Source organism: Heptranchias perlo, chromosome 1 (genome assembly GCF_035084215.1).
Source record: "Heptranchias perlo isolate sHepPer1 chromosome 1, sHepPer1.hap1, whole genome shotgun sequence".
Lineage (NCBI taxonomy): Eukaryota > Metazoa > Chordata > Chondrichthyes > Hexanchiformes > Hexanchidae > Heptranchias > Heptranchias perlo.
Window position 1 is genome coordinate 186,989,218 of NC_090325.1, and position 15,033 is coordinate 187,004,250.

The 15,033-nt window shown below is 42.3% G+C and overlaps 1 protein-coding gene and 1 long non-coding RNA gene across 7 annotated transcripts in view; one reads left to right on the plus strand and one right to left on the minus strand.

Moving 5' to 3' along the window:
• Positions 1-353: 353 nt before the first annotated feature.
• On the minus strand, positions 354-7,108 carry LOC137329625 (uncharacterized). Its single transcript, XR_010964958.1, has 2 exons — positions 6,770-7,108; positions 354-3,208 (listed from the first exon to the last, which is right to left on the minus strand). It is a non-coding gene; the product is annotated as an uncharacterized lncRNA (long non-coding RNA).
• The window catches only part of lef1 (lymphoid enhancer-binding factor 1), a 132,893-nt gene continuing 123,394 nt past the window's right edge, over positions 5,535-15,033 (plus strand). For all 6 annotated transcript variants that reach the window (XM_067994428.1, XM_067994429.1, XM_067994423.1 and 3 more), the window contains exons 1-3: positions 5,535-6,053; positions 6,305-6,371; positions 6,535-6,671. In XM_067994428.1, coding sequence (XP_067850529.1) covers positions 5,844-6,053; positions 6,305-6,371; positions 6,535-6,671 — 414 coding nt within the window. In that variant the 5' untranslated portion in view covers positions 5,535-5,843. The remainder of the gene's footprint in view (positions 6,054-6,304; positions 6,372-6,534; positions 6,672-15,033) is intronic.

Consider the following 15,033-nt stretch of genomic DNA (forward strand, 5'->3'; position numbering starts at 1 on the left):
ACGACTTGCACTTTACACCATCAGCACTTTTGTCATTTAATCACTCCTGTCCTCGACCCTATCACAGACATTTGATAGACACAGACCCTTTTCTTCTATTCCTGCCCCCTTTTCCCTGGCCCTCTACTTGTTCAAAAGCTGTTTGTCTCTTAACATCTGCCAGTTCTAATGTAAGGTCATTGACCTGAAACGTTAACTCTGTTTCTCTCTCCACGGATGCTGCCTGACCTGCTGAGTGTTTCCAGCATTTTCTGTTTTTATTTCAGATTTCCAGCATCCGCAGTATTTTGCTTTTGCATGAAACAAAAACAGACTGGGAAGGACATTAACAAAAATGAAACAAGTGTGAGAACCACTGTGCAGAACTTATGATTTATTCCAAAATATAACATAGCACATAGTTGTATTATTGTCAAATGCAACTCAGTTATCCTTTTCCTCACTAGGAAATATCATCCAGGTTTAAGAAATGAAACATCAATCATGCAGTCCACTGTATGGTGCTCTGTAGATTAGTTAGGAACGTTGACAGTCTTCACCCATGGAATATGGATGCACATTCATGTCTACACTGCAAGAGATCAAGTTACACCACAAGGAATCAGATGCAGACTCCTCTACACCAGTGATTTTCAAACTTTTCTGTGTGGGGGACACCCTGCAAATATTGGCACATTTCCAAGGAGCTTCTGTCCTAACTCCCAAAAGATGGTGTCAGCTATTCAAAGGATTAAAAGTTATTATTGCAGGAGATTTAAAAAAAAATTTGATTTGGGGAGTGGGCATCGCTGGCAATGTCACATTCATTGCCCTTTACAGTCCTTGTGGTGATGGTGCACCCACAATTGTGTTAGGTAGGGAATTCCAAGATTTTGACCCAGCGGCAATGAACAGCCAAGTCGGGGTGGTGTGTGACTGGGAGGAGAACTCTTGTTCTTCTTGGTGGTAGAGGTCGCAGGGGAGGGAGAAGCTATCGAAGATACCTTGTTCAGTTCCTGCAGTGCAACCTGTAGATTGTACATACTGCAACCACAGTGCGCCAGTGGTGGAATGAGTAGATTTTGAGTCCAGAAGCAATGGCACCAATCAAGCAAATTGCTCCATCCTGGAGTTGTGGCTGCTATACTGATCCAGGCGAGTGATGAGTATCCCATCACACTCCTGACTTGAGCCTTGTAGATGGTGGAGAGGCTTTGAGAGGGTCAGGAGGTGAGCCACTCAGCCTCCATCCTGCTCTTGTAGCCACAGTGTTGATACGGCTGCTCCAGTTCAATGGTGATGTCCAAAATGTCAATGGTGGGGGTCTTGGCAATGGTGGCACCATTGAAGGACAACGGGAGATGGCTAGGCTCTCTCTGGTTCAAGATGGTCATTACCTGCCACTTATGTGGCGTGAATGTTTCCTGCCATTTGTCAGCTCAAATCTGGATGCTGTGGGCTGCTTCATTATCAGAGGAACGTGAACAGAATCATAGAATCATTGAATAGTTACAGCACAGAAGGAGGCCATTTAGCCCATCGAGCCCGTGCCAGCTCTGTGCAAGAGCAATCCAGCTAGTCCCACTCCCCCGCCCTTTCCCCATAACCCTGCAAATTTTTTCCCTTCAAGTGCTTATCCATATCCCTTTTCCCACAGTTGAATCTGCCACCACCACCTTTTCAGGCAGTACATTCTAGATCATAACCACTCGCAGTATAAAAAAGTTTTTCCTCATGGTGCCTTTGGTTCTTTTGCCAATCACCTTAAATCTGTGTCCTCTGGTTCTCGACCCTTCCGCCAATGGGAAGAGTTTCTCTCTATCTACTCTGTCTAGACCCCTTGTGATTTTTAACACTTCTATTAAATTTCCTCTCAACCTTCTGTGCTGTAAGGAGAACAACCAAAGGTTCTCCAGTCAATTCACGTAACTGAAGTCTCTCATCTCTGGAACCATTCTAGTAAATCTTTTCTGCACCCTCTCTAAGGCCTTCACATTCTTCCTAAAGTGCGGTGCCCAGAATTGAACACAATACTCCAGTTGTGGCCGAACAAGTGTTTAATAAAGGTTCATCATAACTTCCTTGCTTTTGTACTCTATGCCTCTATTTATAAAGCCCAGGATCCCATATGCTTTTTTAACTACTTTGTCAACCTGCCCTGCCACGTTCACCGACCTGTGCACATAGGTCTCTCTGTTCCTGCACTCCCTTTAGAGTTGTACCCTTTAGTTTATATTGCCTGGAGCTAAAAACACTGGAATTATCAGTACGCAGCCCCACTTCTGATCATACGATGGAGGGAAGGTCATTAATGAAGCAGCTGAAGATGGTTGGGCCGTGAAGGCTTCCTTGAGGTTGAGGGATAAATATTGGCCAGGTCACCGGAAGAACTCCCCAGCTCTTCTTCGAAATAGTGCCATGGGATCTTTTACATCCACCTCTTTCGAAAGCCCACACCTCTAACAGTGCAGCACTCCCTCAGTACTGCACTGGAGTGTCAGCCTTGATAATGGGCTCAATCAAGCCTGTGGAGTGGGAGTTGGACCCACATTTGCTTTTTTAGGTGTGTTTACTTTTTGTTTTTGAAAGAAAGAAGTAGGGATGTATGGGATCTTTAAAAAAGATGGGGGTTGAATCATCTAGCAGAGACATGCAAATTGAGAAATCTGACTTAACATCATTACTGTAATATAAACGAAAATGTGCAAACACACAGGGCAAAGTGTCCAGAGAGTCCAACAACAACACTGAAAACGTGTTGAACGTTAGTGTGTCAGTTTGAACGAAGTTCTCAATGAAAATGCTCAATATTTCAGTTGTAGTACTCCTTATTGAATTTGAACTGTCGACAAATAAGATCACAGATGAGTTTAAGTTTATGAATTGCAGACAGTTTTTTTCTTGTTGCTTTAAAACGCTGGATTCCGTCCAGCCTTGATTCCATCCACATTGTATCCACTTTGATCTCTCTGTGTGTTTTATTTTTCCTTCTTTCTCTCTTCCCCTTACCCGGAAGTGAACCGTTGCAGTCTCAGCTGGCACACGTGGAAATAACTGCGTTTTGGTTCGGCACTTTTCCAAATGTAGGCAAGGGGGGTGGGGGGGGGAGGAGAGAGAAGAAAGCGGCCGCCGAAAGATCAAAGGCACGGCCGGCTCCACCTCCTGCTTTATAAGATCAGCCCCGTCTTTAACCCTCTTCTCACGCAATGTACAGCCCAGCGCTGGGAATCTGTGCAGCAACATCAAAAAAAAAGAATAAATTTCTTTATGTACAAATATTAAAACAAATACTTCTCCCTCCAAAGCTTTAGATTTTTAAAATAAAATGCGTCTAATTTATCTACCATCTCTCACTTTCCCCCCCACCCAACCCTGTTTCTCCCAAATTGTTTATCCAGACCTGTCCCTTTCGGCGAGATGAAAGGGTCTCAGAGCAGAACTTCCCCCGCACCGAATTTAAAGATGTTTTAAACACACACGCGGTGCTGGCATTTTCCTCTCACTTGTTGGGGGACTCGTCCGAATACTCAGGGCTCCTCAGTGCCACGTTCATCCTGTGCTATGTCGGTCAGATCAAAGGCTCTTGCCACAATCTTTAGACCCAATCCCCCCAACCCCTCGGTTTTGTTTTGTTTACATTGTTCTACTTGGTCCTGACTTATACCCTGTTTTGTTTTCATACCTGGACTGTATTTAGAAAAGTAGGATTGATATTTATATAGTATATATATTAATTGTCCTTCACACTTGTAGATTAAACCTGCACATAACAAACAGCAAGTTGTGTTCCTTTGATTTGTCTTTTTTTAAAAAAAATCAGTATAACGTCCTTCGCCGTTTTCTCTTGCCAGGAGTTACTTGTTGATGTTGCGCGTCTCTGTTTTAAGTTGAATAAATGTCTGTCGGTCAGATCAGAGAGTCCGAGTCCCTCCCCATCACAAGCCCTCTCTGCTTTCTCTCTCTCCCTCTCTCAGTCCCACTCACTGTCGGTGCAACAGGTTGTCTCCTCGCAGTGTTGCGTTGGAGTTCAAGCTTCCTGAGTTAATGAGCTTGGCATAAATCAATCCCCCTTCCTCCTCCCTTCTGCCCTTTTTAAAAAAAACAGCAAACGATATTGGAAAGGGTTCATCCGCAAGATGGCAAAACTGGGAATACCCTCAAATTGAACGCCTCTCAATTACAGTCACACACTGCAAGAGCACAGCAATGATTTGACATTCAGATTTTTAAACATCTTATTTCCGCTATAGGTGTAGAAAAAGACTACAAATTCATAGAATAAAATCATACAGTCTTACCGCACAGAAGGAGGCCATTCGGCCCATTGTGCCTGTGCCGGCTCTTCGAAAGAGCTATCCAATTAGTCCCACTCCCCTGCTTTTTCCCCATAGCCCTGCATTTTTTTTCCTTTTCAAATATATATCCAATTCCCACACAGTTTATTATATAAAGTACATCTAAATTAACACATCTTTATGCAAGGGGATGCTATCAGCTCGTTTAATTCTTTTGTATAAACTTGAATGTTATGTGAAAGAAGTCGTGCAACGAAAGATAACTGATTGTCTCGGAAAACTGGACACCATTTAAAGGGTAAATAAGCTTTCTTTTAGAAAGCGTTTCCTCGTTATTATTAAACATGACATATTCAGGACGTCCTGGGAATGTTTACTTCCTATGTGTCGTTGATGTTTCTTTGTCTCGGGATGAACTTAAGTAACATTTTCAAACACGTATTTATTTACCCGGGGTTTAGGACTTTGCTTAGGTTTTCAAAAATTATAGATTAAATAATAAACAGAGAAACGGGCTGCAGTATTGTGGTTGGGACTGTTTGCTTTCTCTTTGAATTTTTTCCCCGGTTTTAACATAACATTATTTTCCTGTGTTTTTAAAAAAGAACCTTTTAGGAAGGAGAGCACCTTGTAAAAAGCACAGTGCTGTCCAGAATACCCTACTGTACCTGTAGCAATCACGTACTGTGTTTGGGCGTAACTAAACCCTTTGATCTAATGTTCCAAGTTGACCTGGCCGTGGGATGCTTGTTACACGCGTTTCTGCACTCTCCTTGTATTTGTGTCACAAGATTGCAGCTTGAAGCAGCTTTAAAATGGGGGTTAAATTAGTCTGCTTCCCACTGATTAAACGTCAGTAAAAATCCTTGGCGTACTTTTTGTAGTTTGATCTGGAGAAATGTTTTTTTTTTAAAAAACATTCCTAAACTACATACGTCTGGGTTGGAAGAGACTGCATTGACCACAGCAGGTTTAATTGTACACAAAAAAAAAGGCTGAAAGTGGGGTTTAAAATGGGGCTGTTTATTTTGTGCATTGATTGAAAAATTCTCGGTGTGTGCTGGTACATTGCAAAAATCTCTTAGGTCTTCGCCTGCAGAGGCTGCTCTGCATCTCATTAGAGTTGCAATAGGACAATTGTAAATCTCTCCCGTCAATCAGAGCTGTCAATCACCCCGGCGGCACGGCTTTGATCTCCCCTCTCCCTCCTCCTTGCCTCTGCTTTTTTTTTGCTGCATTACTCTCCGCCGTCTCCAAATACAATCAGCCAACTAGTCTTCTGGGCTTGCTTTAACTAGCTTCACTCCCAAGACAGAGAGAGAAAAAAGAAAGCAAGCAAAGAAAGAGTTTGCATTCAACCACAGAGAGAGAGAGAGGAATCAGCAACGTTTGCATCTCAGCCTCTCTTGCTGGAACTTGCGGACTTGTTTAATAATTTTTATTGCAGATTTTTTTTAAAAAAGGACTGGCTTTTTTTTAAGTCAGATTTTTTTTCTCCAAGATTCCCTCCCCCCTCCCCATAAATTAAAAAAAATACAATATTATTATATATAAACTTCCAAAAGAGGGATGCCGCAGCTAAACAGCGGTGGCGACCCGGAGCTGGGAGCGAACGACGAAATGATTTCGTTCAAAGACGAAGGGGAGCAAGAGGACAAAATTCTGGCCGAGATCAGCGCCACCGAGGAGCGGGACCTGGCCGACCTCAAGTCATCGCTGGTCAACGAGTCGGAGATCAACCCGGGCAGCGGCAGCGACAGCAACCCGGCCGAACCCGAGGTAAAAAAAAAACACCCCCCAACCAAACAAAAACAAAAAAAAAACAAAACAAACAAGGCACAGACACCACACACCAGTCAAACCGAACCCTAGTCAAACCGACCTAACCGAACTCAACCCAAAAGCAACTCAACCCAACCACCGACTTCTGTCCCACTCACACCAACAAGCGCAGCGCACTTTTTACCCCTGCAATAACCTCTCTTTTTCTCTCCTTTCTCTTTAAAAACAACTTGTTACCGACTCTCTAGGTGGGCAGACGGTCGCAAGTTAGCGAGGACCCCTTTCGGGACAAAGTGAGGACGAGCACCGAGGAGGGTGAGCAGCTGGTTTTAAAAACATTCGACTCCTTCAGAATCAAGTTTGTATTTTTTTTTAATATTATTATTATTCATGTGTAATTAGTGGTGTAATTCTCTTTCTCTCTGGCTCCCCCCCCCCCTCCTCCCTCTTTTATTTTTTAAAAAAAACTTATAAACAGGGAAGAGGCAGGATGGAGCGATGTACAACAAGGATCCGGCTTACTGCAGCTACCAGCCGGGGTACATCATGGTCCCCAATCTCAACAGCGAGCCTTACCTGACCAACGGCTCACTCTCTCCTCCCATCCCCAGAACGGTGAGTCACACGGCTGGATATTCAGTGATTATTGTTTGTTATTATTTACAGAGTTGCATTAAAGCAACCCCGCTCTCTCACCCACCCCACCCACCTACCTCAGGGATCGAGTGAGAGACTGCCGCCCGCTGCAGGTGTGGCTCCGGACATGTCACCCTGTTTCTTTCTGCCTCCTTGCAGTCGGCGCGATGGGGGCTTTAGAGAGACGCAGCCTCCGGTTTACTTTTTAGTTAAGATCTTCGTTACGTTGTCTCACCCGCAAGTTCTGCTTAAAAATAGACCGCAGTCAAGTGTGTGTGTGCATCAAAGTATGTCAGGACTCGGCCTATTTAATGTTGTTGGTTTTTGCCAATGTTATCTTCTAATGACTTTTTAAAAAAATATATATATATATGAGTTCAAAGGTGAAGATTACATTTTTTTTTTGCTTGGCTTCTTTTATATTTCGGATTGTTTTGACTAGAAGGAGCACTGCTGTCTCTCTGGCAGATAAGAGATTTGTTGTTAAGACTGATTATCTCCGCCTCTTTCCCCCTGCACACACACAAAAAAAAGGACTCCAAATAAAAACAAGCAGTTTTGACCGCTAAATTTAAATAGGCCAAGAGATAAATGTACACAACAGGCTCCTACTGAACATCGTGTTACTGAGAAGGTGCAGAATGGGGACAGTTGTTGGCAGTCCCTGTCTCTCCCCCTCCCCCAGGGGAAAAAAAGTCTGCTGATTTAGGAGTGCTAAGTTCTGGTGTTTGTCAGTGGGACCATGCATGCTGGTTGTCAGGCTACAGTTTTTTTGTGTCAGAATAAATCCCACACTTAAAAGCAACTAGAAAAAAAAAATTGGACCTGGAATTGTGTCACAAGGTTGTGAATTTAAGAGTTCACGGTGGAATTAAGAGATGTCTCAAATAAGAGTAACCTTTACGAGAGAATGTTTTGACTTCAGCAAGGATTTGTGCTACATAACCGCAGTTCGTGGTGTCACTCTGGAGTCTGCCTTTGAAGTTGGTTACCTACGTTGAAATACTGTCCGAGAAGCCACAGGGCCTCTCCCAGAACAAATTTGCTACAAGGTTCGATCCCAGATTGAACGCTGGTTAAATTCTTGCTGCTGATGTCGACATGCTATGTTGTCAAATCTAAAAAAAAATACCCTTTTGGCTGTGGTTTATGCAGTTGTGAAGAGATCTGCTTGACACACAAGTGTGGGCCTATTGGTTTTGCTGTTGTGTATCCTTGACGTGTGTACAGTTAGGATTTGAGGTCTTGGTGTGGTGTAAATATAGTCATCCTTGGGCGTTACTTCACACCTTATTAATTCTGTCCTTTTGCAAACCAGATAGCTTCCTTTTTCAAAGCTAGTCCAGTTTGCAAAGGATAGTCTTGATTCTGTCCAGGGTGGTTTATCAGCCCTGCATTGGTTGGTGGTTTGCTGTTAGTTTGTCGACACACCAGTAGCAGTGATATTGTTAGCTGGTGTCTCCCATATTGGTCAGCTTCCCACAGTGTACTGTGGTCTATTTTAATAAATACAGTTTTAGCTGTGGGATAACTGCATGTTTGAGATAGAGGAGAAAAAAAAACAAGAGGTTATAGCTATCAGGAAAGACTGAAAAAGCTGGGGCTCTTTTCTCGAGAAAAGGGAAAGCTGAGAGGTGACCTGATAGAGATCTTTAAAATTATGAAGGGGTTCGAAAGGGTAGATATGGAGAAGATTTTTCCACTTGTGGGGGAGTCCAAAAACAAGGGGCCATCAATATAAGATAGTCACCAATAAATCCAATAAGGAATTCAGGAGAAACTTCTTTACTCGGAGAGTGGTTAGAATGTTGAACTGCTACCAAAAGAGTAGTTGAGGCGAACAGCATAGATGCATTTAAGGGGAAGCTAGATAAGTACATGAGGGAGAAAGGAATAGAAGGATATGTTGATAGGGTTAGATGAAGTAAGGTAGGAGGAGGCTCGTGCGGAGCATAGACCTGTTGTGCCGAATGGCCTGTTTCTGTGCTGTAAACACTATGCAATACTATGTAATGTAAAGAAGCTGTTTGAGTTTAAATCACATTGATTAATATGGACATGTGTGCCACAATGATGTCACAACATGTGGCATCATTGCAACATTGTGACCTATGCATATACCCTATTCCCGTCAATCCGCGTGAATTCATAGTTCATGTGTAGTGTAACTGCTGTAGTTTTGCATAGTCCTTCACGCAGAAACAAGACAAAATCAGAGTTCTCTCGCGTCTGCTACCCGAAGCTGTAAAGTGTGACATCAGATGTACTCGTTATTGCAGCACTCTGATGTCATAATAAACACAGGGGGAAAATGGAGTGTTACACCTCTTCGCATCATTTGATTTCCTTTCCTCCAACCCCTTTTAAACTAAGGGTCAAACCTAGCCCAAGTTCGGTTGGCCGAGCTGAATTTTATCTCCTTTTGTGATTACAGAACGTCTTTTTCTGATGAGTTCTGGCATCAGACTGTATCTGTCCCTGTATAGTTGTCCCTGATTCTCTCACTGGTTAATGCCGTAGTGCAGGAGAGAAGTAGAGATCCAAATCTGCCTATTAATCTAGGCAACTTTTCTGAGCAAAATTTGATTAAAATGTGTGTGTCGCAGTTGGGAGTAATACACAGGAGTATATATATGTGTACGACAGGATCTGGTGTAGAGTGAGGACAGACATCCCGTGATTGTAATATGGATGATTCTACAGTTCAGTTCTGACAGAATTGGGTATAACACTCTGTTAACATGGTAGAATTCATTCTGCCCTGGTATTTACATGCTACTGTTTCTCTGAAGCAGGGCATGCCTTGGATGGTTTCAAATTACAGTCTTCATGCACGAGAGGAATTGCATTGAGGGTGGAGATGCGAGGGAAAGGACAAGGGCGAAAGGCCAAAAGGGATTCAGACCCGTTTCACACAATCCGTTCTGGTTTGCAGTGGGTGCGAAGCTAGTAGCGTGAGGTGCTAATCTAACCCTACAGAAAGCAAAGTTGCACCATTTTTTCCTCGGCGTTGTGTGTCCTTCACTCTCGGCATTTGCAAATTTGGTACCAAACCGAATTAGCCGTAAAACTAAGATAGTCTTTTGAAGGGCATTGCTAAACTGACTTTAATTATGGTCGTTTTGAAGTTGACAGTTTCTACTGCCTTTGCTGTGACAACGTAATGTTGATGGATTAGTTTTCGCTCTCGCCCTGCTCGCAGAAAATATCAAATCACCTTTTGATTATTTTGCTCAAGTGGAAAATTGTACTAATATTAGAGAGAAAATGGTGCTGCCTGGTCCCTACGGTTGGAATAAATATATACAATTATTATCTGATGTAGAATGTGGATAATCAATGTGGGAAGCAAAGATGTGCATGACCCTTATAAAGAGTGGAGAACGTTATATAGTTCTTGTGAACAGTTTCTTTTAAAGAAATTAAACTGGATTTCTTTTAAAAAGTCTGCGTAGGTGCAGAATAGAGAGCAGCAGATGCAGCCAAAAAGAAATGTAGCTCGTGTTTTGCATAAACAGAGACCTCACTATGTCAACCCACTGTGGTCTGCAGTAGCATTTATGCTCCAAGGTAAAAACATGTCGCAATTTCATTTAGTTTGTTCAGAGAATCTTGTGAATGAGGGACTATTCAGTGGCCCCATGTGTTTCACTAATTCTGCTTTATAGTATTCACCGGAACAAAAATCTGCAAACAGTTACTTTTGCTAGTGGCTTATGATTACTGTGTCCATATGTTGAAGGCCCCTCCTAACTCGCACCAGGTCCCATTCTCCCATCACCCCTGTGCTCACTGACCTACATTGGCTCCCAGTCCAGCAACGCCTTAATTTTAAAATTCTTATCCTCGAGTTCAAATCCTTCCATGGCCTCACCCCTCCCTACCTCTGTAACCTCCTCCAGCCCTACAAACCTCCGAGAACCCTGCGTTCCTCCTACTCTGGCCTCTTGTGCATCCCCCACTTCCTTCGCCCCACCATTGGTGGCCGTGCCTTTAGCTGTCCAGGCCCTAATCTCTCCCCAAATCTCTTTGCCTCTTTCTCTCCTTTTAGACGCAGTTTAAAACCTACCTCTTTGACCAAGCGTTTAATCACCTGTCCTAGTGTCTCCTTCTTTGGCTCGGTGTCAATATTTGTCTGATTACGCTCCTGTGAAAGGCGTTTCACTATGTTAAAAGCACTATATAAATGAAAGTTGTTGTTAACTGACAGTATTTTGCTGTTTATAGCTCTATATTGAGTAAATATATGTATGCCTCTGCCAGTTGGAGCCCCTCTTTGTTTCAGCTACAGCAGTCGGATGCCTGTTTAATTCTTTAAATGGCCGATTTAAAGATATATTCTTGTTGCATTGTATTGTGTTGTATTGTACACTGCAGCTGTTTGTTCGTTTGTGGTAATCATAACATTGCCGTCAGAAGGGCAGATTTACCTTACCACAACCTCTATGGTAAGCAGTCTGTCTAATCTTCGACCATTGGCAGCTTGCAACTGTCAAAAGAGACGGTCTTTCTCGCCACTTAGCTCACTTTTATCAGATAATGGAAAGTACAGTTTAGATTTTTCTCTCGATGTCTGTGCGAACACATGCACAAGTCAAACCCTGTTCCCACAATGGTGAGGTGAGAGATGACTCTTGGGGAGAGTGCAGCAGAGCTTGGTTTTGGTATTCATGCGAGACTGAAAGTTGCCTCTGTTGTGAAATATGGAAAATAAATTTAGTACTGCTTGTTGTTTAGGTAGGATATCATTTTTAAAAATTTGCCCAGGAGAAATTTTGTCATTGTTTTATGTGATAGATGACCGTTTCTGTTGGTCTAGACAGATTGTCTGAAACACCAAAACAGACTAAATGATACACGGCATTACCTTCCTGTGTTTTTGATGGAAATATAGTATATCGGCTGATCAGCCTGGGTGGCGTTGGCATGCTAGAATTGGGCACAGCCCCTCTGGACTAAGGAGGGGGAAGATCGCCCAGGGTCCCCACTCTAGTTCGCTATCCAATGACCCCCTGATGGAAAGCGCACTTGACAACCTCAGGTTTGGCAGCAATGCCTCCTGCTGTCGAATAGGCTGCCAAATACATCACTGGGCTGACCTCTGAAGAAAGGCCACTTGAATGGATCCCTGGATGGTGATTGGTGCCCGTTGAACTGTACCTGAACAAGAATTAGTGCCTTTTTAAAGATTCAATTAGCAATTCCCCATGATTGTGGAGACATGTACCTTGATTCACTTTTTAGGGAAGGATATAGGGGAAAAGTGGCATTGTATCAGTTAGAAGCACATCTACACTCTGCTTTGCTGTCTTCATTACCTTGCCTGTTAGATATTCTCTGATGGGGTAGGGCAAGTGGATTTTTTTTTTCACGCTCCCTCCTCACCATTGCACCAAGTTTTTTCCTCTGTTTTACCTTCTGTAACAGATGAGCAGTATATAACAGACAAAGTTCACCTCATTAATTAAAATAAATGTATTGCAAACAAAAATGTCTTCAAAGCAACTTGAAGTGGATAACAGCATCTTCTGTGAATGTGTTCAGTGAAAGGGTTAAAGGATAACACATCTGTTCCTAAGTGAAATATTTATGTTTTAAGATCAAAGGATAAGATGCAGTAGGTTACTGCATAACACTTTTATTAGGAAAATGCTGCAGTTTAGAAGAATCCAAATGCATTAAAAATAATCCTGCAACATAGTTGTAAAATCAGATGGGATTTAATATTCGTAATTGTGGTATATTTACTCTGTTCAGATATGGGGAAAGCAGTTTCTACAAGCGCGAGTCATATTTCTGATAAGAGTCTCAGTGAACAGCATAGTTACAGTTAGCAGATAATTCTGGGTTAAGTAACCTTAAATCAACTTGGTGAAGGATGTAAGATTTGATTTTTTAAAATATATTTATAAAATAATTTAGAAGTTACGCTGTGTGTTAACAGTGCACAAACACCCTAATATGTTTAGTATTGAATTACTTTGGAGTTATTAATCCATTTATTTCCAGCAGGCTAAAATAGGGGACAATGTAATTTTGATATGAGCGCAATTAAATGTTCATAACGCAAATATTGCACAGTTTAATTTCTAGGCTTATGTTTTAATCCCCTTACAATCGAGCGCCATTGTATCATACTGTTCAGTGTGTTTGTGTGCTAAGGTTGTAAATCACAGTGGCTGCCCTTGGTTATAGCCCATTGCTGCATGTAGCCATTGCTGTTTTCTGCATTTTTTTAAATGGTAAACTTCATTGTATTAACTATCAACAGTTAAAGCAATTGGTTTATTTGGCGTCTATTTTTGCTTGCTGTTTGGCAATACATCATTGACCAAAAGGAGCTAAACAATCTATCATGTTAACCCATAAATGCAGGGCTTCTATTTGACAATATGTATCTTTCTCATTGTACAAAAAAAAATATTATTGTAATATATAATAAAACACCATACCATAATACCATAGTCCCAAAAGGAACTTAGAGTAAGATAGTCAACTTCTCATGTTGACTTGCCTTGTATGGAGGTGCTGGCTGTATTGGTCCTGACCTGACACCCCTATCGGCGTGACCTTGCTCCCCCACTGTTAGAATTAACGACAGACGGAGCTTCAAAGGTTTGCTGTAATGATGGACCAAAGCTTCAAAGAAGAAAATGTAGCAGAGTAACCACTAATGAAGAGAGATCCTGTAGAATTATAATGAAAAGCATTAACTCTTTCTCTTATTTTCCAGTATGACTTTCTTGGTTCCCACTGAGAACAGTGTCTTCTCCAAATCGTTACTACATTCGAGTAAATGTTAAATAAAAGCATCTACTGTCTGTACTTATTTAATCTTATTGACAAGTAACAAAATTTATTTAAATTGCTGGCAAAGAAAGTATAGACTGTGCGCATACGTGTGTAATCTATACAAGGACTGGAAATGGTTTGCAACTCCTTTTAGAATTTGGCTGATAATTGTTTTAGGGCATTCTGAGCGGGATAGGTTTATTACTAAGGAATTTATTTGTGGTCCTAGCCCCCATTTAATTTAACACGAGACTGGCGTAGGACACTGCATGAGTTGGAGCGTGTTACAAAGCAGTATTGCACCAAGGAGTTGAAATGAAGTTACAAGCTGCAGGAGTGAGGCTCTAGGGTTTTTGTAAACTCTCGAGATGTTACGTTCTAGAAACATGCTACCACCTGTTTTATTCTTTATCATCTGTGCATTTGAAGTTTGTGGGTCAGATTTTACTGTTGTCAGCAGGGTTTGGTTTGGCACTAGGAGGTGTTACGGACAAGAACAAGCAGCAGTCTCCCATGATCAAGTGAACTGAAGTGTTGTACTGTTAATTGATGTGGAGGGACAGTGAGCTTCAAGTCACTGAATATTGCAAATAAATAACATAATTTACATGCAGTAATATATCACATCATAGTATAGAAAGAAGAAAAAGCTTGCATTTATATAGCGCCTTTCATGACCTCAGGACGCCCCGAAGCGCTTCACAGCCAATGAAGTATTGAAGTGTAGTCGCTGTTGGAATGTAGGGAAACGCAGCAGTTAATTTGCGCACAACAATGAGATGAATGACCAATCTGTTTTAGTGGTGTTGGTTGAGGGATGAATGTTAGCTAGGACATCAAGAGAACTGCCCTGTTCTCCTTCGAATAGTACCATGGGATCTTTTAGTCCACCTGAACAGGCAGACAGGCCCATGGCTTAACATCTGACCTGAAAGACGGCACCTCTGACAATGCAGAACTCCTTCAATGCTGTACTGAAGTGTCAGTCTAGATTATGTACTCAAGTTCTGGAGTGGGACTTGAACCAGTGGCCTTCTGACTCAGGTGAGACTACCAATGAGCCAAACTGACACCTGCAACACACCTCTTACATTGAAACCACAATCCATTTGTTGTGAAAGTTGCAGGTCTAATGTTATTCAGCACAGGGACTGCATCCAGGAGATCTTGAATATTTAATCTTCTAACCTCTGCAGCTCTATCCCTGAGATTGGTTGCCGAAACGAATAGCTGAAAGGTAAGTGCAGTCTCTTTGCGGTCAAGGTGTCTAAGGTCATGTGCCTCACGATGCAACTGAATTGATACTTCGTGGCAGATCTGATAATCTGATTCCTGAGTTGATTAGGCCCACTCTAGAGCGCAGTGGATGATTGATCAGCCAGTCTGGCTCGTTATGGGACACAGCGGGGTAAACCTGTCAGTGGGACTTAGGCTCTTCTCACGTGGCTCCAGATAGCTCCGCAAGCCAATGTCATAAAGGTAGGATGATCTTAGCAGGAAGGCAGTTGGAAGCTTACCAGCGTTCTTACTAGTAACCTGCTCTGCTTCA